This window comes from Pomacea canaliculata, linkage group LG12, assembly GCF_003073045.1.
Source record: "Pomacea canaliculata isolate SZHN2017 linkage group LG12, ASM307304v1, whole genome shotgun sequence".
Taxonomy (NCBI): domain Eukaryota; kingdom Metazoa; phylum Mollusca; class Gastropoda; order Architaenioglossa; family Ampullariidae; genus Pomacea; species Pomacea canaliculata.
The window spans coordinates 7,619,335-7,643,383 of record NC_037601.1 but is presented as its reverse complement, the minus strand read 5'-3'; the positions used below and the strand labels follow the sequence as shown (position 1 = coordinate 7,643,383).

Below are 24,049 nucleotides of genomic sequence, written 5' to 3'. Positions count from 1 at the left end.
AAAACGTATGCCGAAAAGTCATTTCGATTCTGAAGCTGTCAAAGGTATAATGCTATTATTTACTGATGCTCTTTCCTTTAACTCAGTGTAAAACAGACACAGAAATGACAAGACAAATCATTCCGATCAAAGTGTTGTATCTCTTTGGAACATTTAATTTATTTTAAACAAATTTTCAATAAGGTAAAAGAAAGTCCTAAAACAGCAAAGTGTAGTAATATTCCTATAACGTATATCTTTCTTTCTTTCTTGCTGGAGATGCCAGAGGGAAAGTTTGTTGGATTTGGAGTGGTGATTGCTTCCAAGAAACTTCCCGAGTATAGAATAAAAAACGATTTGTACACAGAAGTGGATTTGCATGGTCCTAACTCTTATCTTCTTGAAGAGGACGGACAGGTATTTGCATTTCTTTTGTAAAACCGAGTGAAATCCTAGGTTACAAGGTGAGTTGTCATATTTGATGCATTTAGCCTAAGTTATTTGAAAAATACTGACAGCATTTTGTATTTCTTCTGATGTTCCAGTACTTGCAAAGGTGCAATTCTACTCCACTGACACCTGTATCTCTGCGTTACCATTACATACAGAAACTGTTTTAAGTTTGTAGAGCACATTAAAATATATACACGATGGCGTGCAATACGAAGGACATGCAAATCAATGTCATTGTGCTTAGTATGTTCATTCTGTTTTCCTGTCCTTAAAAAAAATTGTAATGACTGCAAAAAATGCAGGAACAAATTAGATTAAGAGGGGTAGGTGCCAGCACTTGACATTCCATTCAACCAGCAGTCCAGCACCAAGACAGTCTCTAACACCTACAAAGCTCATCAGTCAGCCATTCATCCCTTGACAGGTACCTGTCTGTAGGGTATGAGGCTGCGCATGAATAGGCCCGCCACTCACAGCTGTTTTGGGTGATGCTGATGACTAGTCTTTGATGTTTGCAAGCCAGTTTTTCCTCTGGCCAACACAGTACTGATCAGCCTCCAAGGTACCATGAAGAACAGTCTTTGACAGGTGTCATGCCCAATTACATGCTTGGATTCTCCTCTCCATATCAGCAAGCAGAATCACATTTTGCATCCATAGTGCCAGATTCTGTCCAGCCTAACTATTGCTGCTGTTGCTGTTGCAACCCTTGGATTGGGTGGCTTCCAAGTACTAAAAGCTGCTTACCTTTTTGAGCCATAACCTGTTAATGTAGGTCTCTGCTTTTCTGTTGTCAATGATCATCACTTTGCTCTTATCAGTTCTGGTCTCCGTTCTATATATCAGTTTTGCCCTTCGCCCCTCCTGGTGCATAGGCCATCGACTACAGTCCTCCAGCGCCTCCTGTCCTGGGCTACCGTCACCAGCTGCCCCCATCCGAGTCCGGTGAGCTTGGTGTCGGCGGCGAGGTCCCGTCTCCAGGTGTTTCTCGGCCTTCCTCGCTTTCTCTTTCCCTGAGGGTTCCATGTCAGCGACTGTCTCGTGACGTTGGATGCTGGTTTCCGTAGGGTGTGCCCTAGCCAGCCCCATCGTCTCCGCAGGATTTCTTCCTCCATAGGCTGCTGTTTTGTTTTCTGCCACAGGTCAGTATTGCGTATTTTCTCTGGCCAGTGAATTCTGAGGATTCTGCGCATGCACTGGTTCACAAAAGTTTGGATCTTCTTCATTGTGCCCTTGGTCGTCCTCCACGTCTCTGCTCCGTATAGTAGGACTGACTTGACGTTGGAGTTGAAGAGACAGATCTTTGTCGTGTAGCCGATGCTCCCGGAGTTCCAGACCCTTCTAAGCTGTATGAATGCGCCTCTTGCCTTTTTAATCCTCGTCTTTACATCCGCGTCTGTCCCTCCCTGTTTGTCCACCACACTCCCGAGGTAGGTAAAGGTGTCGACTTCTTCTAGCGGCTCCCCATCCAACCTGATTGGCTCTTCACAGTCAGTGTTGACCTTCAGGATCTTGGTCTTGCCCTTATGGATGTGTAGCCCCACTTTTGCTGAGGCTGACTGGATCTCTGATGACTTGTCTTGCATCTGTCGGTGGCTGTGGGACAGGAGTGCGAGATCGTCTGCAAAGTCAAGGTCGTCTAGTTGGCTCCACAGAGTCCACTGGATTCCATTTCGCCTTTCACTGGTGGCTTGCTTCATCACCCACGTTTTATATATGTTCGAATTAAAAGACTTGAGGACAACATTTACCTTACTTTACTTACAAGGCCTGGGCTTATTTTAAACAATGAAAAAAAATATATATATATTCTTACTGCCCACTTCATTAATGGTAGTTCATTAGCAGCACACAGCTCCACACTGTTTAGCTCCACTCCCCTCTGTTCAATGAGATTGTACCCTATACCCTTGGTCAAACATTTATGAACTTTTTTTGCAAAGTCATCTAAATACCACACAAATCACAGATGCTCTCATAAGTGATCATAGAGAAACTTAAAAAATACCTCTTAAATGGTAAGAATAAATAGTCTCGTCTAACTTCATCCAAAATAAATCCTTCAACGGGTAGCACACTAGTCAATGAACTTGCTTTCTTCTTAAAACATACTACAAGAGTTTCCATGCACTTAATATTTTTACAAGAGCAGAAGACTATTATCCACAAAGTGAAGAAATAAAACCAAATTTGATAGGAAACTTTAAGGGACTTCTGAAGTACAAACATCATCACAATCATTTCCATAGCATGCCAAAAAGTTACTGTGACGTAGGCCAAATGTACCCTCTTCTGTTGGCCCCCTTATATTAAATTTGAGAAGAAATGCAGTCTTAATACTATTACAATCTATTACATAAATGGCACTGAACAAAAATATTCTAACCCAGACATTTCTTCACAGAATTACCCAGTGGTACCTTTTCAAATATCCATTCATCGACTGAGTCCTCATCCATTGTGGATCAATGTTTACCTTGATGGACAACTTCTGACGACACGCCCCATGATCGGGCGAAAGTTGTAAGCATTGTTATACTTTGTCATATCTTTAGCTAGGTAGAAATTTGTAAACGTGTGACTGTGATCAAATAGTTTAATAAAAGCGTCTCAAGCAGTTTGATCGTGTAACGGTGAGATGCGGTTCTTCCCCCAATCTCTCCGCAACAACAAAACACAACACTCGTGGGTTCTCGATCGCTTTACTCCAACGCCAGTCGATGGTTCTGGCAATGGCGAAACTCTACACAACACACTAGCGCTGTCTGTGGAATGTGCTCCCACCTCTGCACTGTCTCCTCACTTACTGACCACTGCCCTCTTCACGCTCCACTCCCCTCAAACATCCCGCGCACCTTCATCCTGTCGCTAGTCGACCCCCTCCCGCTCTCCTTCGGTTACGGGGTCGTCACCCGGCCAGCGACCACCACCACCCATCGCCAGCCTCCACCCTCCCTATGTGCATGCTATCTTCCATCCTACTTACATGCTATGTCCCATACTACCATAATCGCATAAAAGATTTTTACTCAAAGGGATTCTTAATGCTTATATCCTGAAGTTTTAAACACTATATATAGGTGATTTCAAAGTGGTAGCTACCTTCATTGTCTACTTTAACTAGGCGTGATACTGTCCTCAAGTGTTGATTGGTTTATTAAAAGGATGGTTTCTCTGAAAGAAATATTGTATAGTCTGTGTGTGTCTCTATCTTAGCTGGTGTGTACCTGTTGTTTGTTTTTCAAATTATGTAAACCTGCACGACTTCTTTGCTCATCTTCTGACACCAAGATTTTTTGAGTCTCCCTTACTAAGACAAAGACATGGACAGAAGTCTTTCTTCAAGTAAGCCCCATCAACTTGGAACAGATCACCCATCATCCTTCATCACTCTGATTCTTTTACCACTTTTAAGTCTAAACTTAAGACCCATTTTTTTCCAAACACAGATTACCATGTCTGTATTTACTTTCTGGATGAGTAGGTGTGTCAGTTAAATTGTAGAAGTGAGCGTGTATTGTTATATATGCAAATTTAGGTGCATAGTGATTCAGTTTACATGAATCAGTCACTATATCATTTTTGTAAATCGTTCTGAGCATATCATTGGAAAAGCACTTAATAAATATTCCTTATTACAGTCGAACTTCTATCAGTTGAAGCTTCAAGGGACCGATGAAAAAAATTTAGTCACGGAAGGTTCGAGTTAAGGAAGTTCATCCAAAAAGAAAATTTTTTCCCTGTGGACTTAACTTTATTTCTGCATGTGCTCACGCATCATTGTTTGCAGCTAAAAAGTCTGTTTTATCGCCTGACAACAATTTCTCTTCATTTCTTTTAAAATACACAAGTTGATGACAGACAGTCCAAATTTCTTGTTATTCTTTTAAAGACACTCCAGCAGCCTGTGGAGATGGAGTTGCGCTTGTCACACACGTTTCATATACAGAAAGGAGAATATGGGAGTGCAGGATCAATAGGGGAGGATTACATGATTTTACAGTTTCCGACGTATTTTCAAATGGTTTCAACATGCCGACCGGCTTAAACTTCAAGTTGTGGAATATTTTGGCTGGGCCAATTCAAGCTATGAAAGTTGAATAGGCATTGATTTAATGGGAAACTAACCAATTAATGTTGAAATTTGAGTTAGGGAGAATTTTGACTTACAGAAGTTTGACTCAAAGATGATGATGATTGATGACGATGATGAGCATGTACAGTTGAGTGTGTTTGATGGCAGGACATGTGATGCAGTGAAAGTGGGAAATGAGCTTCATGAGCTTCTCTTCTCACTGCCTATGATGAAAGAAAACCAGGTGAGGCAATGATAGTCTTATTACCATGGTCATATCTGCTGGTTTTATGTAAACGGAGGTAGATTTAAAAAAAAAAAAAAACAAAAAAAACTATGAATTGATATACAGAATGCAGCTGCAAATCTGGACAAGGCCAGGCTGTAGTACAATATTTAAGTGTTAACAGATAAATTTTGTCTTGGAGTAATTAGTAATGCATTGTGGAAATTTGATTAATAATGACAAATCAGGCTTGTGCATATAAACTGGTATTTGAAAGGGTGAATGTAGTATCTTTATGTTTAATCTGAGTGGAATCTCAACAAAGGGATCGCCGAAAGATATCCTTGTCATTTGTTGTAGCGATTGGGGGGGGGGGGGGTTCGGAAAAGTGTGCAGATAGACATTGCACCAAGTGTCCCAAGCATCCCAAAGTTTTGGCAATGCTGAGAATTCTTAGAGATTTCAGTGAGCACTTGATTACAATGTCAGAGTCACAGATTGATTACCTGGGATTTTTTTGTTTTTGTTCTTTTTGTTTTTTTGTCAAGTTAACTTTTTGTCTTATGAATCTTTTCTTACAGGTTTTGTTTTGTTTTGCTTGTTTTTTTAATTTTTTAAGGATAGTGCAAACAGCTTAGGTCAGTATGCTGGAACCATATCTGTGGTGTGTACGACTGCCATAGAGAAAGGACTGAAAAGGATGCCAGTGTTCAAGACAAATAAAGCAACACAAGATTGGGGTACAGGGCAGCGGTTACAGCACCTGACAAAGAAGGATGTTGGTCACTATAAAAAAGGTGAACTGCTGCTACTTTTCCTAATAGATTTATTAGGTTAAATACCCTTTTAAATGTATACATTAAAACCTTGCAGTAGAATGAAATTCATTGCAGAAAATCATTCTAATAATGAAGATTCCGATGAGGGGAGATCCTATGCAGATAATTCTTATCTTGGTCCAAGATATCCAAATCACCCTACCCAGTTTATAATAATAACAAATGAACCAACAGTCAACCAAACAAGAAACATGAGAATCAGCAAACAGAAGACACCATGAAAATAAACATGAACGTAGTACATGGATGCAGAACTTAGGAGTGAGCAGAATTGTGCTCTTGTTTATGCAAGATATTTCTTAAAGAGATGGGTTTTGAGGCCAAATTTGAAGGCTTCAAATGCAGACACAGTTTGAAGAGAAAGGGTCAAAGAATTGCAAACAGTGGGGCGTGAGAAAGAAAGGGAGTGTCGCTGAATTTCCCCATCTAATGTATGACACAGGGAAGAGGCCAAAAGCAGCAGACTCAAGAAACTGACTTGTTTGGTATGACAACAGTAGCTCAGACAGGTGTGGTGGGGCAAGGCTATGAAATCTGATGACATTTTGTAGCATATATTAACTCATAGAATACTCACATTTCTCAAAATATGTAAGATTTGTTAATGTGTAAAAACTGACTGATAATGGTACTGACTTACAGCTTGATAACATTATATTTTCAGGCAATCTTGTTTCCAGAGAGGGTCGTGTGACATTTTGCTTGAGTCATACAAATCATTACCGCTGTTCAACACACTATGTACCATCAGATGAAGTTCTTGAGGAACTTGTCCTGAATTATCGGCCCTATATTTGCAGCAGCATCCCTGCTCCATCTGTCACCTTTGACTGCCATTCGGTTTCACTTGAGGGTGTGAAGGGTGAAAAATCTGACATTGGTCCAGTAGTAGAAGACAGCCAGGATGTAGAAAAGAGCCTGAAAGTGCCAGAAATGCATGGGCACCTAATTACACCAGAAAACATAAAACGTAGAGAAAGTTCAGCACCCATGCTGCAGCAAATAAAGTCTGAGGTTGGGCTGATTCCTTCAGACAACATAAAGCGGCGAGCCAGCGAGACTTTCCAACTGATAAGGGCCAAAGAGGAGAACCAAGATGACAGTATCATCATCATTGGTGACAGTGATGAAGAAGATAATTTGTATGATGAATGTGAGGGTGATAGTGTGGTTTATATGGGTGATGATGAGTGCTGTATTTTGGAACTGTCCAATAATTTCTCCATCGTGGAACTAGAGGAATCTATGCTTGATGACACAAATAGCTGAAAAAGAGCCTCTTTTTTGTTGGATGTGTATTGTCAGTTTATCTTAGTAAGGGAAGGCTAAATTGAATCACAACAAAACTTATAAATGGATATTGTATTCAGAATTTTTTATTTCTTAACCCTCTTTTTTTTTTTTTTTTTCTTGTGTATATTATTAAAAAATGCATGTGCATACCTAAAAAATTTTCAAAATTGTTTTCATTTTATTATTCAAAGATATTATTTGAGATTATAAAAACCATTTGCTTTCTGACAGAAATTTAATTGGTAGGTGACAGTATTTTGTACTTTAATAGTGAAAGTGGTAAGATGGTGAGATTATTTGAGTCAAACTCCAAATGTTATCAAATGAGTTGAAATGATTTCATCAGAATCATGTTGTAGCATAAGGTAATTATGTTCATTTTTTTTTTAATGTTTATTTTTCAGGCAGGTTGGAAATATTTTTACCAATCTAGTTATCACAGACTTAAGATAGCATATTGTTTTTTTAAAGTGCGTTTCAAAGGAAACAAAAATGTATTTTGTAATCCCTGGGTTGCATTCAGTGGGTGCTCAATGAAGGTTACTTTCTACTGGTTGACAGAAATTGCCAATATGAAAATAAACTCCTTCAACTTTTTGTGTCTCTAACTTTAAAGTGTTTTCTTGTGAGCCTTTTGTTTATAATAATAATTATGTTCACTGATACAGAGGGATGGAACACTATAAGGACAAACAGAAAAGCAACACTTCTTTTAACTTGTTCCATTTTAATAAGTACAGAAAGCATTCATTAAAAAATATCACCATTTACAACCAAAAATATCACCTTCTGTGGACATTTTGCAATCTGCTATCCATGACCATAGAATTTTAGAAAGCTGACAACTTCATCCTATCAATAAAATTAAGTTGACATTTGCATTACCTGAAAAGCTATGAGATATTGCACAATCACACTGGTGCTATGGCATTTGGCAGCACAACATGACCTTTGTCACATGTCAATAATAACTTGACTTTTCAAATACTAGTACTTAACAAAAAACAAAGATCAGGACTAGAACATCTGCAAAGTGTGAGAATGCTTGGAGTACAATGAAGTCCAAACTAGCCTCGTAAGACGTAAACCACCATTCATAACAGCCTAAAATTTTGAAGGCATCTCTCTAGGGAATCCAAAACGTGTCATAAATCAAATCAGTTTTCCAAAATATATAAAAGACTGTAATTGATATTTTATATAGCACACGAAGCATTTTTATACCTTGCTACTCTTCTTAACACTTAGGCATCTGAATGTCATCAGCACATTGCAGCTTATCCATTCCAAACTTTGGTATTTAAAGTTTACAGTTATCAAAATTTCATTTAGACTTAAGGGAATAAAAACCTTTGTTGCTTTGAGTGTTGTCTTACAGCAATTTAATTAAGGTAATATACAGGGAATTTTTACAACATCCATCTCAAAGTGGTTTTTAACACTAGTATTGGGGAACTCGTTAATATCCTGTATTTCTTAGCTAATACAAAAATGCTCACTGATGCTTAGCACATGCACAGCTGTAGCTAGGTAAAGTGTACTAAAAACAACCACTTGATCAAGTCATAAGGGTTGTATTTATATTTTTTTTTAAACCTGTAGAAAAAAAATTCACTCATCTGTAAATGTGCATAAATTTACATTAAATCTGCTCTTTTCAAGTCATGACTACAAGTAAAGTAAGCACGATAATATTTTTCTGCAAGCTCTAGGCAGCTAATGAATACAGAAAGTTGGTATTTTTCCAGAACAGGAAAATTTTCATCAAGCATAAAGATTTAATTGCTGACATTTAAAAATAATTTTGTGGACGCATTTTTGCTAATTGCTCATCAAATGGCAGTAGGGTCATAGGTGATAAGGCTAATGAAGAAGAGATTTGCACTGACCAGTCTAGTCTGTTAGTAAGCAGGTGTCCCAGCAAAGGTTGGTGGTAGTGCAGAATAGATACATCGTGTCCTCCAAACATTTACAGATATACAAGAACATTTACTCAATGCTCCATCTCTACAGTATCATATAATGATATTCATAGTTTTTACGGCAGATCATTGAGTAACTTATGACGGATAGAAAGTGCAGAATGTACTCATTTCAAAATGACATAAGCATGTACTTCAAAATGTTGCTTTCAACTAACTTTTGAAACAGAACTCACAATCCATCAGATACTTTAGTAAATGCAGTTTCGAAACAAAATACCTGTAACAGCTATAGATTCATATATTATTTTAAAAGTATAAGACATTAAGTCATGCATTACAATTTCTTTTTCTTCTGCTGCCCTCGTGAAAAATTCTGAAGAGGAGCTCATGGTTAGCTAAAGTGCAAATCTGGATGAGTCAGACTTTAAAAACTTGAGTAGCAAGGGCAGGTCACCAATTGTTCACTGCCCATGTTAAGCATTTTCCTCTTACTTGTAGTGCTTTGGTTGGGCAAGCAGTCTTAAAACTTAGCAGGTTCAGTAATAAAAATGCATTACTCCTTTCAGCACCAATGGATGCAACAAATAAAATCATACTGGATACCAAAAACCCCAAAATAATTAACAAACTTTAAAATATCTAGTACTGATTTTAAATTATTTAGCATCATTGATGCACCTGACAGCAAAACAACAAATTATGCCCATATCTTCAGAGGGGAAAACGATAGCATGATTCCTAGTTAGTACGGAAAAAGTAATGGGCAAAGAAAAACAACAGAAACAAATGTGTTGGCACTTTTCAGGTTTTCTACAAAAATGACAAAAATTAACACTCAAACCTCAAGTTCTAGATTACATCAAATGAAAATTCTAGAAGTTTCCGGAGATTCAAATACTGGTTACATATGCATTTACACAGATAAAATCTCTGGTTTCTTCTTCTCAGCACCACTGATCTCTCACAAAGGAATCTTGCTATCAGAGACCACAAAATATCTCTATTCCTCCAACAAAGAAATTCCCATCCTACTTTTCTCTTTATGTTTATTTATTCATCTAAACTGGTTTATAGGTCAGCATTACACAAAATAAACAAAACACTATCCTAGCTGACCTTCACACACATCTTGTTCACCATTGTCCAGAATGAGTCTTAAGTTGGAAATTTGACATTTTGCAAATTGTACAATTTTAAAATGAACAGGTTTTGCCCTTTGATACTAAAGTTGTTCTTCTAGTCCTAAAATTAAGAGAAATATAAAGGTTTGAAGTGTGCAAGTCCGATTGCACAAAGTAACAAAGTTGACCCTAATCACCTTTCTGGGCCTCTACTACGAAACTGCTCAGTGTGACTTCAGACTCATTTGGTGGCAGAGTCACATTTACATCCCCTGTAATAGTTGTAGTCATAGGGTCATGGAGAACCTGAATAAAAAAAACCAAGTCAGCTCAAGCCACACACATTATATCCATCAAAAATCATGAAGTATGGATTTTCTTAAATCTTTGAGATATCCCTGAACAATGATTATTTGTTATTCAAATTAAAGGAATATAAGGCCTATTTATGTTGTATTTAATAAAAGTTCAGCAGCTAGTAACATCATCAAAATAAATGTAGATGAATATAAATGCCATCATTTAGTGATAAATCAAAAGGAATTATCGCTTCTATACCAATGATTAAAATCAGGAAAAAATTTTTTTTATACAAAATAAGTTACATTTCAGTTATGGACAGGTTTTTTTGAGCACTTTAAATCTAAATGTGCTTCAAACACATGCCAACCTATAAATATATCACTCAAAGATAGCTTGGTATGTCTTATGCTTTGAGAACAATCATCTTATGTTCTCAGAATGATCTTGAAAAACTAAAATTTTATAAAAGTTCCTTCTGAGTTTGTTGCAGCGTAACAACAATAACTCTTTATAATTTAAAAATACCCTAAACAAAGCTATAGCTTGCCTTCATAATTTGCACTAGATAAAATAAATGTTTTGCAGCTTTCTGTATAACAATCCATCTGATTACCAACCTATAACAAAAAAAGTCCGCCAAAAAAATGGACTGTTGTTAAACTTATCATGAATTATACATTCTTTCAAGAAAATTTCATGTTAGAAAAAAAAAAAAAAAATGTATGTTAAAAAGTGAACAGTTTGGTGGTGTTATTGTGCTAACTGCCAACACCAACATCATCACCATATATTGAGCAAAGACCACAGGCACATAATTACCACTTTATGAAACGCCTTCTTCAAGTTCGCACAATGTGTGAAACTTAAAATGTTTCTAAACTCATCGTTTCCATTTCATAAAGCAGCAAAATGTTCTAATGTCTAACAAAAAGCTGGTTCAGCAGAAAAGAAACAGTTGGTCTCAAAACAGGTTTCTTAAAAAATTATTTTAAAACAGAAAACAAGGAACTGGAGAGGAAAATTCAAAGACCTCCTTTTTGGGAACACTGCATTAAGTGATTGGTTATTCCCAGTGCACCTCCTATGCCAAATCGTACAAAATTGTCCCCTACAAGAGGTCCCATAGCAAATAGCCGAGGTTCATGTACAGACTGGTAAGTGAAGAGATCTACATCAACTGGATTATGCTTGCTGTCAATCTGCCACTTAGGCACAACTCCAAGATTTCGCCCTCCATTTGCAAGGAAAGAAAGGTCAGGTCGTGATCCTATCATGATCACCGTGCATGACACATCAACAGATATTATGGAGCCATCTGCTCCATGAGGGGAGGGGGAGCGAGAAGATGATGAGCAAGGTTTCAGGAAGACCATCTGACTGCTAACTTCAACAAGACGGTGCCTGGGATAAGCCTGATACAGTTCATTCTCAGTCTCTCCTTTCATCAGCGAAGCTACCCTGTGATACTCAGGGTACATGGAACGTGGAAGCTTTTTGAAAATGAGAGAAGGGTCATTAGGTGCCCGTCGGAAAATGTGGATCACAGGGATTCCAGAATTAAGTGCCATTAAGATGGCATCCGCCGCACTTAGTCCTGCTCCAACAATGCACACAGGTGAAGAGGAGGATGTCAAGACTCCATCTGTCAGGAGCTGCTCGAAGGCACACAGTGAGTGCAGGACTGAAGGCTGGTTTTCTCCCTTGATTCCAAGTCTGTTGGGTACATCATATGTCCCAGTGGCCAGCACTACATGTGGGGTCACGAAACAGAATTCTTCACGACTTGATGGTGCATCTGCTGATTGGTCCATCAGGTCTTCGGAGAAGCTACTCCAGTCACAGATATACTGATTTTCCTCTTCTTTCTCCTCCATGTCTTTAACATTATGAGCACTGGCAGCGACTTTGGTGAAGTACCCACGCACCTCCCATAAAAAGCAGTGGTTTTCTTGTATGTTTTGGCAGCAGTGTTCTACTTCTCCACTTTCACTATCAGCACAGTTTCGGAGATCAAAGACCTTCTGAATTGATGTGACCACATGGTAGTCTCTGAAATGTTTTCTCAGCCCCATGTCTTCAACATATTCTTCATAGTAACTTCTCACATCAGCCACAGTTGCCCGGCCACCTTGGACATCCATTCTGCGATGCCTGGGATAAGCAAAATTGAAGTTTGAAGGTGAAATAAAAGGAGACTTAAAGAGAACTTTACTTTTTCATGTTTCCAAATTTAAAACAAAATAAAAATTGAAAAGGTTTGCACTGAAAAATGTATTCATTTCTGATTTGTATTTCACCCTGGGAAACTTAGCAAGATGTAAAGTACGCATTTTTTATATATCATTGATTTTTGTTCTACTTACCAGACTTTGCATTTTAAATTTTAGCTTTTCCTCTGTTCCACCAAAACCCAGATACTGATTTCTAAAGAATAGTGTCTTCTGAAAGTCTTGCTGACATTTTCTCATTATCATTGACCTAACACTTTTCTGGCTTCCTTTTTGCATTCTCTTTATCAGTTGTATCATCAATTTTATTTTCAAGAAAAAAGTGTAGCCTCAGCTATGTGACTGCTGTCTGGTTTATTGAATTTCTTTTTAATTTCCTTTTTAAGACAAATAGATCTTGGTCCAGTGACAGAACTTTCCACAACAGCTAAACTTTTCATATGCCCACTTTTATTTATACATTTGTGCAGTCTGCATTTTACATTACCAATATTCTCAACATTACACATTACCACCCTTCACTGGCATTACATGCTATCACTATTATCACTATTAGCCTCATACACTACCACTATTCCTTGGCATTACACATCACTACTATTCCTCTGGTTGCATTCTTCTCCTCTCCCACTTTCTCTTTATCCTCACCTCTTTGCAAGCCACTCCCTGAAGGGACATCCAGGTAGCTCCATCCAATTGTTTTGGCTGATAGTATGCATGCTTCCTTCCATGTTCTGAAATCAGCCAATCAAGTAGCCAAATGATCATTCTAATTATAGTCTTCTGTGCTTGGAATGCAAATATGAAAGCAGATGCAAAAGTGTTTGTGTTCATCTACACATGTTTGCATGTGCATGCATGAGTGTGTGTGTGTGTGTTTTAAATATTTCCAAACTACTGTAAAGAAAAATTGTTGTACCTTTCTTTCTTTCTCTGTATACTTGTTTTTATTTTCTTTTGTTCCCAGACTTAACAATCAAACATTTAAAAAAGAATCTTACAAGTTATTGAAACTTCTGCAAACTGCATACTCAAATGGACAGAATTTCAACAACTGGAACATATTTCATATGTGATAGACCGTTTATAACAGCAAGCTTTATAACAAAATATAGCTATAAAAGCCCTATGTCAAACTGCTGGGAAATAAATCATGTACATAATTATCCAGTGAAAGAAGACTTGGTTTAAAACCTTCAGGGGTAAGAAGGAAAAGCTATACATGAAGGTCACTGAAGTGACAGTAGGAAATCCAGCAGAAAGATGCATCTTTATCCCTTACTTTCAGAGTTCCCTTCAATGATCATGACACTTTTTTTCCCAGTGCCTTTTGTTCAGTCATTCAATTGAAGCCAGCAGAAATTTAGATAAATGTCTTACCTGCCAAGAGCCTCCTACTTTTGTTTTCCCCAGAACAACATGGGGAATAACTTTCTCTTTCTCAAGCTTCCAATCTAGGACTGAAGGGTTGTCTGCTCCTAGGTCAGCATCTGGGTGACTAAGAGTGTCCCACAGCAGAGCCACAGGATTGGTTGACCTTCCTTCTAATCCTTCTGAGAGAAACTCCAAGTCCTAAAATATGTCAGAATCCATAAAATTGTGCTGAATTAGAGCCCTTGTCTCTACAAATAATTTATTTAGCCTGACATATAAATCCATCCTTGAATCTTTACACCTCTTTCACTTATTCACTGCATGCTTCCCCTGTATTTCTCTCTTTCTCTCTCTCTCTCTCACACACATCCTAGAAAACAAATTTCTCACACAAAGAGATATTATTAGACATTCCGACAGAGATGTAAAGAATTTGAACTTTTTGTTGAGTAGGCTTTCCTTATTAGGGTCAACCTGAGTGTGAGAGAGAATGGAATTTATTAAACATTCTTTACCTGCTCTACAACAGAAGCCTTGTTGTCTCTAAGTTTGTTGATTAGAATACTGTTGGAGTGGGGGGCACCATTATAGTATGGGCGATAACCATGCAGCATATATGATAGTGTGATAGCTGAAGGTCCATTCCCTGAAAAAAATAGAACAGCTTACTCTTACAAACATCCCACTGATTTCAACTTTTCCAGAGAAATTATATAGTTTGGAATAACTTTGCTGAATCTAAAGTGTCATTGTCTGTTAAACTTAACAACTGATAGAAGCAAACATGCTCACAAATAGTAACGCTGATCTTAAATTAACTGATGAACAGATGGAGTAGCCCTAGATTAGACCGACACATAAAGAGACATCTAGGTAGACACCTAAATGTAATACAAACACATCAGCTTACCAATAATAACAACATCTGTATAGTTCTCACTCTTCTGCCTACAGCACAATCGAGATGCCGCCATGTCTAAGTCAGGGAGTGACCAAGTCCAACTGAATTATCACGCAGCAGTATGGGCTACAGCGGCTTTCAGTGGGAGTTCTCTTTACACTCAAGCCTGTTGATTGACGCTAGGCATAAACGTGTTCTGCAATACAACTGCAACATAAAGGCAGATCACTGACAGGTGAGCTAGAGGCTGTTGTATGCCATTAAAACTAATTAGAACTGTTATTTCAAATCTCTGCAATCTCAATCTCTTAATGTTACACCTCTTTACAGAGCTGACCATTGTTGGTGGTTTTCTCTGGGTACTACAGTTTCTCCACCTTGTGTGCAGATGTTTGTACATGAAAGTGCAGTTGATATGCACCATAAAATTGTGTTTACCCATGTGCCTGTATGTAAAGAATTTTGAGTCCGGCTTTGGTGCTGGGGAATGGCGCTACATAAATAGGCTATATATTGTATCATATTTGTTAATATTATATTTTTGACAATTGCAGCCAGCTTGCTGAAAGCTTGCAAGGGCAAAAAGTCTGCAAAATATACTTAAAAACACCAATTTCCTTTCTACATATTAATAAAGATACAGCCTGACCCAGTGAATCATGGGGGTATATATATATAGCTAAATACCTCAACATACATTAGACAGCACAAAAAGCACCTTTTTCACTCTTAAAATAAAAATCTAAACAAATACAGCTATTTGTAAGTGAAGAGAAAAAGATTAAAAACTTAGTAAGATGTGCTCAACAGCACTAGGTGATGAGAGCTGGAAGCTTTGATGCAGACAGCAGGAAACATTTAAAATGTGGCAGTGGGCAGCTTGAAAATCTTTTTTTTATGGCAAGATACTGTAGACTCTGTCTCATTGTTAATCCTTACTCGTGCTACTCAGATCATTCATATAGCAATTACTGTAATTATTTAAGCCAAATTATCTCAATAACAGCAAAATAGCTTTGACTATTATTTATGTATCACTAGTCTACTTCGCACCATAAGGTAATTAATGTTTACAAAAATAATTTTTCAACTCTAGAGTAGGGCTGTCACTGTTGTCTCAAATTATTTTCAAGTACCTACTTTATTATATTTCCAATGTCACAAAACAGTCAAGTACACTCATCCTGTCTTTGGCTTGCATTAGCTAAACAAGAGGGCAATGATGGGGTTGTGCCAAAATAAACACTAAAACAGCCACAAACATGGCACGCTGCTGAAATAAAATAGGTGAGCAATCCAAGACTAGTGATGTGTGCTGGGTTGCACGAACCCTTATTTGGTACTCTGATAGGAGATTCTTGGGCGAGAGCTGACAAAAAGTCATCGTAGGACATATATTTCTACGGCTATTGGAGAATGCGCTCTTCCCCAATGGGAATCTTGCACTTTTTACCAAGTTATGTAAAGATGAGGCTATTTCTGGCTCCAAATGGAAGTCGGTCACCGGAGCACTAGAGCAGCAGACACGTGGATACTGCATGTTCCTCAGCCGATTAGCCAGTCACCCGACCTACGTGCACTAGCAGCAGACACACAGAGAGGACGGATCGAGGCGCCACGAGTCTGTTGCACGCTGAACCAGTTTATGGAGAGGTTATTGGGGGTGCAGTGGTTCAAACATTCGCTTGTCACGAAAAAGAAAGTCGTTCCATTTTTTCGAAATCGTTATAGGATATGAAGATCGATATGCGTAGCAGCAAACGGTTAAAAAAAAAAAAGTTCAGCGAGGGTATAGGTGGTTGCCGTGGATTTTAATCATAGTGTAACTGTGTGAGTCGTTAACGGGGTACTCGGAATTAAAGACACTCGATGAAGAAGACGCACGTTTAGGTATTTTGTCTACAAGTCTTTTGTGGTTTGTGTCGGTTTGATATCGAGTTTTGCATACAGCAGCGTGTGCAAACACACACACACCGCATTTACCAGAATTACCTATGTATGTGGAAATATTTCAATATTCAAACGTCTTCTCAAACTGTGTGTACCGAGAGGTTTTGTGAAGCAAAATCCGTTGTTCCTCGTTTTCAGTCACCATCAGTAAAATCAAGAACATGTATACATGTGTAGGTGGATTGCTGTCTGTCTGCCAAGACCAACGCGAAGTGATCCGCTGTTAGTCTCGGCGAGGCTAAATAAAGAACGTGACTAAACCGGAAGCTTTCTTGTATCATGCCTCGTTTTAGCAGTTCACTGATTAAAAAAAATCGTCTGCCAATCTGCCGGCTCACTTCACTGCTCCACCACCGTCTGCGTATATAGTAGTACACAGCAGACTTGAAACTCGACTTCTAAATGTGTAATTTGATTTTCTTTTTAAAAGAAATACACAGACCAAGTTCTGGTCCTTTTCTATGTCGTAGTCTCCGATACACCAGCCCCCTACGACTGCCATTCCCCCCCCTCCAACACACACACACCGTCAGGCCTGTATGTGTACCTATGTCTATGATCACTCTCCCACCACCACACACGCCCACTGTCAGGCCTGGGTGTACCTATATATGTCCATTCCTAGACTAGGCCTTTTTCACTAAAGTCTGAAATACTCAGGAAGCACGCTGTGGAACAGCCTCCCTCTCCATCTTAAGCAAACGAACTCCCTACACTGCTTTCGATGCAATCTATCTAAATACTTTCAAGACATATAGATGAGGCCAATAGAGATTCCTCCCAACTCCAGAAAACCTTGTAAATATATACATATTTTTTTCTTAACCATCACTTTTGTACATATCCACCTTCCTTTGTGTTTACTACAAATTTTTCTATAATTCTTAATTACTTCATTTATGTACTTAATTTTCTTCCCTGTAAAGGGCGAGGGCTAAATGGAAAAAAGCATTTTCTTGTTTATTTTACCTCTCGTAAATAAAGAACTGTCAGTGTCATTATGATCACTCTCCCCCCACCACCACACCCACCCACCATCAGGCCTGGATATGTATCTATGTCTATGATCACTCTCTCCACCACACACACACCGTTAGGCCTGGATGTACCTATGTCTATGATCACTGTCGGAGAGCACTAAACAAAACCCCGTGAACCGGTGTCATATTCACTTGTGCTCCAAGATTAAACCTGAATCCCTTACCTTCTCTCTTGAATGCAGACGATCATTCTATCATCGCGTTACTGGGACGCCGTCAAATGAACGTAAAGTGCGTAGTAGATACTTATATATGTTAACCTACAGAATACTAGTTAAAATACACTGTACGTTTTCATTCAGTGTAACAGTTTTATCTTTATGTATGTTTGCAGAGATGATATCGGTTTCTACCCTAAACACCTGAACTGAGCCAGCGGAACAGTCTAGAACAATCTGAGAGTACGAGTTTTGACCTACATTTCATCAGCCCAGCGTAACCTCGCAGTAGGTCACCTGAGGTCAGGTTGAAATTCTGTGTCTTATTGCAACAGTTAAGTACGCTGCAACTCTCTCATCTTTCGTCATGAACTGAAAAAACGATTTTGACTGTTATGTCGGCTGTAAACATATCTGGAGGATACAAAAGGAATGAGACAGAGCCCTACATCCTTTGACTCAGATCTATCTCCACCCCATTCAGCGGCATTTCCATAGGCAACTACTGTACACCTCTGTAAGATTAACAATTGAAACTGAAGAAATCATAAACTTTAATACAGCCAAATTAAAAATTCTGGTAGAATATTACACTGTGGATTATTAAATGGATTAGTGAGTTTTAGTACACCTTCATTTGATCAAAAATGTAACTTCCTGAGCCATATACTTTATATATCAGTAGATGTTTTTATGTTGCATTTAAGGTTCCATTTACTTTTTATAAAACTCTCAGTTGTATTTATTTTGTCACTGCCTCAGTGTGTGAGAGGGAGGAGAAAGAGAACTATAGCTACTAGTGTTATGAGCAGTATCAGATTAAATGCATTCTGCTATTTTATACTCATGTGATGCTACATGCGAAAGTATTGAATGAGCTCTAAGCTGAGCAGAGTGAATTGTACATCATTGCTGACACTGTTGTGCACAAGGTGAGGGTCTGTATGTGGTGTGTGTACATCCATGAGAGATTTCATTTACTGACATAAAAATAAAATAATGAACAAACTGATATTGCAACACTCTTCCTTTATTTGTCATAAAAATGAGTGTGTTTATTTTAAAACTGTCTGGCTATCTTGTTAAAATCTTAGGAACACAATTAGGGTAAAATAACTGTATGTGCTTGTTTACCAGCCAAGTAAATATATTTGCTTTGAATTTTAGAAACAGAAATCACCGAACATTCACTGCTGCCACAAAAGCTATGTATATAACTGCCACAGCTACAGACTAAAGACGTGAATACAGCGGTGCAAAGACAATATTTTCCGACGAAATGTCGACTGCACAGTATTGACAGGGTTATGCTGCATAACTGTGTGGGATTAAAAAAAAATCCCTAGCCTCACGCTGTGTCAGTGCACGTGTACGCGGGAGACCCGGTAAATGAAACATGTACCACTGGAAATCCTGTATACCATTTAGCTTTTGTATTCTCGATATGTAGTTTATCGATTATATCAATCAAAATTTAACTATAAAATAAAAAGCAGCCAGCCAAAACAGACGATCGAGATGCTACAGTATCAAACAGGACAGCGCTCAACAGACCGGGCAGACACCGACAGATGAAAAGACAATCACGATGAAGATGTTATTCTAATACAACGTCAGTTCGACATGAAAATATCACAGCTTTTCACATCTTCTAGCGCAGGCAACCCATGTTACTTACCGATTCCGAGCCTTTCGCAGTCTGACACGCTTTTAACCCATGTTAGCTGTAGATAAAGCAGAGCCGAAGTGTTAGTCTTTCTATTCCTCAGACACACGCCGACACTCTTATAGCTTCCTACTCATGACACAGCAGGATTTTTCGCCCATTGACGGAATGCAAGAAGCTCGTGTATTGGCTGAAACCGCCGACCTTATAAGCACAGACCAATCAGAGCACTGGGCGGTACCGTCTGCTTCGCAGCTGCTGTCAAGGGAAGCGTAGCAGTCGGAGGTCAGAAAGTAGGTATATTACTTGCAAGTCGTCAAATTAAGGCTGAGTTAATAAATTTGGATAAGATAATTAGACATTAAAATCTTGTCTGTGGTATGTTAGTCGTAAGCACAGTAGAGACCCTTTTTAGCACTATATTGTATGCATGTGTGTGAGAAATAGGTGTAAGGCATTCACATAGCTTCTACTATTTGTGTTCATAGCAAAAGTTGAGTGTAAGGTGCTGTGGGATCAGTTACATAAGTCCACGTTATTACTTATTATGCTACGATACCTTTCTAAATAGTAACTTATATTTTAAAAGTTTCAAAAACTTAAAATGTACAGAAGATATGTTGTTTTTTTCTATTTGAATAAACAAATTTAGACCTTTGCTAGCAAGCTGACTAAATCTAGCTCTTTTATCAGTACATCTTGCACTCCAAATAAAGTCAGTTTTAAAAAATATAATTAAAATTTCTTAAGGATGTGTGTGTTTACGTGTCATGACTGAATGTCAGTCTTGCCAGGCCACACCAGCAAACAGACTGTCATAACAGATATCATCTCTTAACAAGAAACATAAAACATTTGGATGAGCTAACACTCTCTGCTACTGGAACCTTTATAGATGGTAAAATTCTATGAAGATTCCTTCACTAAAATCACTCTAGTTGAACATCTGTAGTTGCCATAAGGCACTTATTAAATGTGATTAAAGTTTCCACGATATGTTTTCAGAATTAGAATTCCATTTACCTATCCCTATATTGGCAGAGAATCTGAGTCTCCAAGCACTGATTTTACAGATTTATTCCCCATGCAAACTATCTGGCATACACTTTTTGATTTTTATTATTTAAAACTGTTTAACTGGTTTTGTATGTCCAAACTGTAGAACGATAATAGTCAAGGTAGGACATAAATACCTTCTTGCAGCCAATCATTAAGCTTATAGTTGTATGGTTCCATATAACAATATTTATGTTTCAGAAGAAACAATTTGCATTATATTTGTCAACCGACATAGACAACAATTGTTTAAATTGCTTTAAAATATCATGCCAGACAGAGTCTTGGAACTACCTGAAAACTTTAACATCCAATACAGGGTACAAGTACAGTGTAGAATGTAGATTGACAGTGCCCACCTGTGGGGCAGTGTCTTTAGTCAACTGATTTTACTAGCATGCAAGAGGCAGTGACTATTTTCCAGACCACCATTTATGGAAGGTGTATATATATTATGTTATGTTCACATGTATAAATTATTTTGTGACCAAAGAGAAATTTATCTCCTGGATTATGCCTGGTAAAGACAATAACGATTGATTAAAAAAAGTTTAAAAAGTGCGATCTATGTTGGTCGTAATGCTGCACGTTATAAGTTCACATTATTAGTAATAAGTAAAGCATTGTAATAACCTGACATATATGCAATGTTTCTAGATCTAGATCCTTGTTTCCTATGATGCACATTGTTATCTGAACTGTCCTTAACTTTATCTCGTAGCTAGCACTTGTTCTATTTTCGTAACTGAGCACACTTCGCGAGTTTAAATGCTAGCTGTGATTAATTAAGTTTGTCAATACTATTGTCATTTCAATATCCAAGGCCATAAACAAAAAAGTTAATAGATCATGTAAAATTTAAAAAAGCAGAGCTGGGATCGTCGGTACTGAACATGAAAGGAAGATGACATGTCAAGTAAATGTATTTATGTATGTCGCAAAGTGTCGATCTTGTTTTAATGAATGGATTCTTTAGAAGCAAGACACACTGCGACATACATATAATAGACACCTTTACTCACACAGACAATTAAATAGTAAAACAGACAATTTATTACACGTTTGTAATCCATTTTGTAGGGTTTAGCCACTCTCCTACACAAATCCCTGGATGCATATGTTTGTTATAACAATCAGTTGTGAAGTATTACAAATTGTCACCAAACGATTTTTAATTATTATACTTCCACTGATGAAATTATTCTTAGCAGCGAGGATGCGAAGGGGGTCGTATAAGAATGGTGTGTACACCTCGTTAAAGATATACATATATGGTCTAGAAAAAGTAGCGATACATGCATACACAACTAAATCAGTCGGTGAAAATCGGAATCCCTCTGGCATCTTCCTCACCATCATTCTACGAAACCCACTCACTGATGCTAATGGCACTTTGACTTCTCAGTCTCCGCTTTGAAACACAGCACGGCTTTTGATATCGGCCTCCTGTACAGGACATTTTCACATCAAACATTAATTGTACAGAGTTAATTATTCTCTCTCTCTCTCTCTGGAGTCTGTGCTTTGAGATCCGATGAGTCAGTCAGTGTTTTAGGCTGCTTTCCTGTCCATAAAACGCCGGGTGGGTCTCGATCCGTAAGTCCTGAATAAGCTTTTACAAAGATTATGTTCAGGACTTGGTTAGGGCTAAGCGTGGTCCATTTGTGTGGAGCCTTTTTTTTTTTTTTAACCCAGTAGATGTACGCTGTCTAATCTCTCTCTCTCTCCGACATTTTAATCCCAGTTAATCTATCACTGAATAAATTTTAAACGGTCTTGGACGTCTACTTCACTTCTGTTTGTTGACATATGACAGGCTTGATTTCCTGTTTAGTTTTCTTTCATGTCCATTTTCTTTCGCCAATTTGACTTCTTGAGATGGTTCTGTTGGACTGTCTTCGAGAGCAGAAGATGATAGGGCTAGCCTTGCGCTTCTCCGCTGTCAACCTGCTTTGTTCTCACGTGGACTGTCAGCTTGTGAAGTTCAGCTTTTGTGGCTTCAGTGAGCGTTTCCTCGACAAAACTTGTTTCAAGTTTAATGCTCATATTTTCTCCTGAAAATATTATCTCTGGATTCGTCTTGGCAAGGTGAGGAATGGGAACTATGCCATTATTTCATAATCAGCATCACGCAGCCGATAATTCGATAAATACCAAAGAGACCTGAAATTTGTTGCTGCTAAGCGATCGCTCACCGACAGATTTAAGCCCATTTTTTTCTGACCCCTACTGTCTCAAATAATTCTCAACAAAAGAACAACCTTAATAGCAAAACTGGGTACTGACCTTTGCGTGTGTTCACTGACGTATGTGAGGCAAGTGTTTCAGTCGGACGGTGTTGTGGGACTACATGCACAGTCCCAAGAGCCGAGAAGGATATGCTATGTCAGACTGCTTACTAAACTTGTAACCGGAACATTGGCGCAAGCAACTTGGTCAGGTCCTCGTGTTGTAGATAAGTGTCGTTCGTCTGCTGAAGATTTTTTTTTTTTTAATTTTCGGAACCTGGCGGGAGGTATATGGTTCAGTGCAAAACATTTTCTTTTCTTGCACTTAAACCGGATCTTGAAGAGACCTCACCTCTACCTCTCGAACACTCGATCTCTGACCCCTGTTTAGACAGATTGGATGGCTGATTTATTATTTTTACGTCCGAAAGGTTGCCCATACTACTTTTGATGATTATTCTTAGCCGCAGACATGGAAACAGACAGCACATCTCAAATCGCTAGCACAAAATATATCTAACGGATAGGGCAGCTTTCTTACATATAAAACCGCGAATACAGTGTCGGGCCATTAACCACGCTCCAGTAATCGACGAATTCGCTTAAGCCGCACAAAATGATCCCAATTCGTTGACACTGTGCTCGTACGGACCTTGACATGGCCTCACAAACACTCGAGACAGGTGTTGACAGTTGTCATTCTGGCATTTCGAATGTCCGTGATTGACATGCTATGCCCTCTCGCATTCTTAATATTTAAATGCTGGCTTATAACTTCAAAGAAGTATTTATAGAAGATTAATCTTTTATTATCAATAAACAATAAAAGAAATTACACTTAAATTCAAATATTAATCTGTTTTATCCACGCAGAGTGCCAGCGTTATAGAGGCCGCTATTGTAACCGATTCACACTTAACTGCTTCAAAGTTAAGAGAAAGGATTGTCATAAAAACTTTTTTTTCATTATTTATTGAGATTTATGCATTATCAACAACAACAACAACAAAATTTAAGCCGCGGGCCACCTAATGACCCAATGAGAGCCAGCCCGGGCCCCGGGACACGACCAACCCCCCGTCCCCCCTCTCGTCAGGCCTGCCAATCACCGCGGCTTAATGACCCTACACCATTTTTCAGCTGACTGTTGGCAGTCCAGTGACAGGTCGTGACTTATTGTGCACTTTGACCCTGGTCAGTATCGGCAGAGTTAGGCAGGCCTGCGGCTGTAGTG

General features: G+C 38.4%; 2 protein-coding genes across 4 annotated transcripts; one reads left to right on the top strand and one right to left on the bottom strand.

Annotated features, from left to right (window-relative positions):
* The first annotated feature begins 24 nt into the window (after positions 1–24).
* On the top strand, positions 25–7,468 carry LOC112553189. Its single transcript, XM_025220248.1, has 6 exons — positions 25–44; positions 256–396; positions 2,837–2,955; positions 4,676–4,751; positions 5,353–5,530; positions 6,237–7,468. Exons 2-6 carry the CDS (start codon positions 259–261, stop codon positions 6,839–6,841), a joined length of 1,116 nt encoding a protein of 371 aa, XP_025076033.1. The 5' UTR covers positions 25–44; positions 256–258; the 3' UTR covers positions 6,842–7,468.
* Positions 7,469–7,575: 107 nt separating this feature from the next.
* On the bottom strand, positions 7,576–23,189 carry LOC112553187 (oxidative stress-induced growth inhibitor 2-like). 3 transcript variants are annotated; one of them, XR_003096975.1, is made up of 7 exons: positions 19,544–19,692; positions 14,727–14,924; positions 14,332–14,462; positions 13,823–14,014; positions 13,091–13,176; positions 10,109–12,365; positions 7,576–9,796 (listed from the first exon to the last, which is right to left on the bottom strand). XR_003096975.1 is itself a non-coding variant. In XM_025220244.1 (6 exons), exons 2-6 carry the CDS (start codon positions 14,788–14,790, stop codon positions 11,237–11,239), a joined length of 1,602 nt encoding a protein of 533 aa, XP_025076029.1. In that variant the 5' UTR covers positions 14,791–14,924; positions 22,874–23,189; the 3' UTR covers positions 7,576–11,236. The 3 variants fall into 3 exon arrangements, 2 of the variants coding, with proteins under 2 accessions (XP_025076029.1, XP_025076027.1); XM_025220244.1 differs by lacking the exon at positions 19,544–19,692 and adding an exon at positions 22,874–23,189 and having other exon boundaries at positions 7,576–12,365; XM_025220242.1 differs by having other exon boundaries at positions 7,576–12,365.
* Positions 23,190–24,049: the final 860 nt, after the last annotated feature.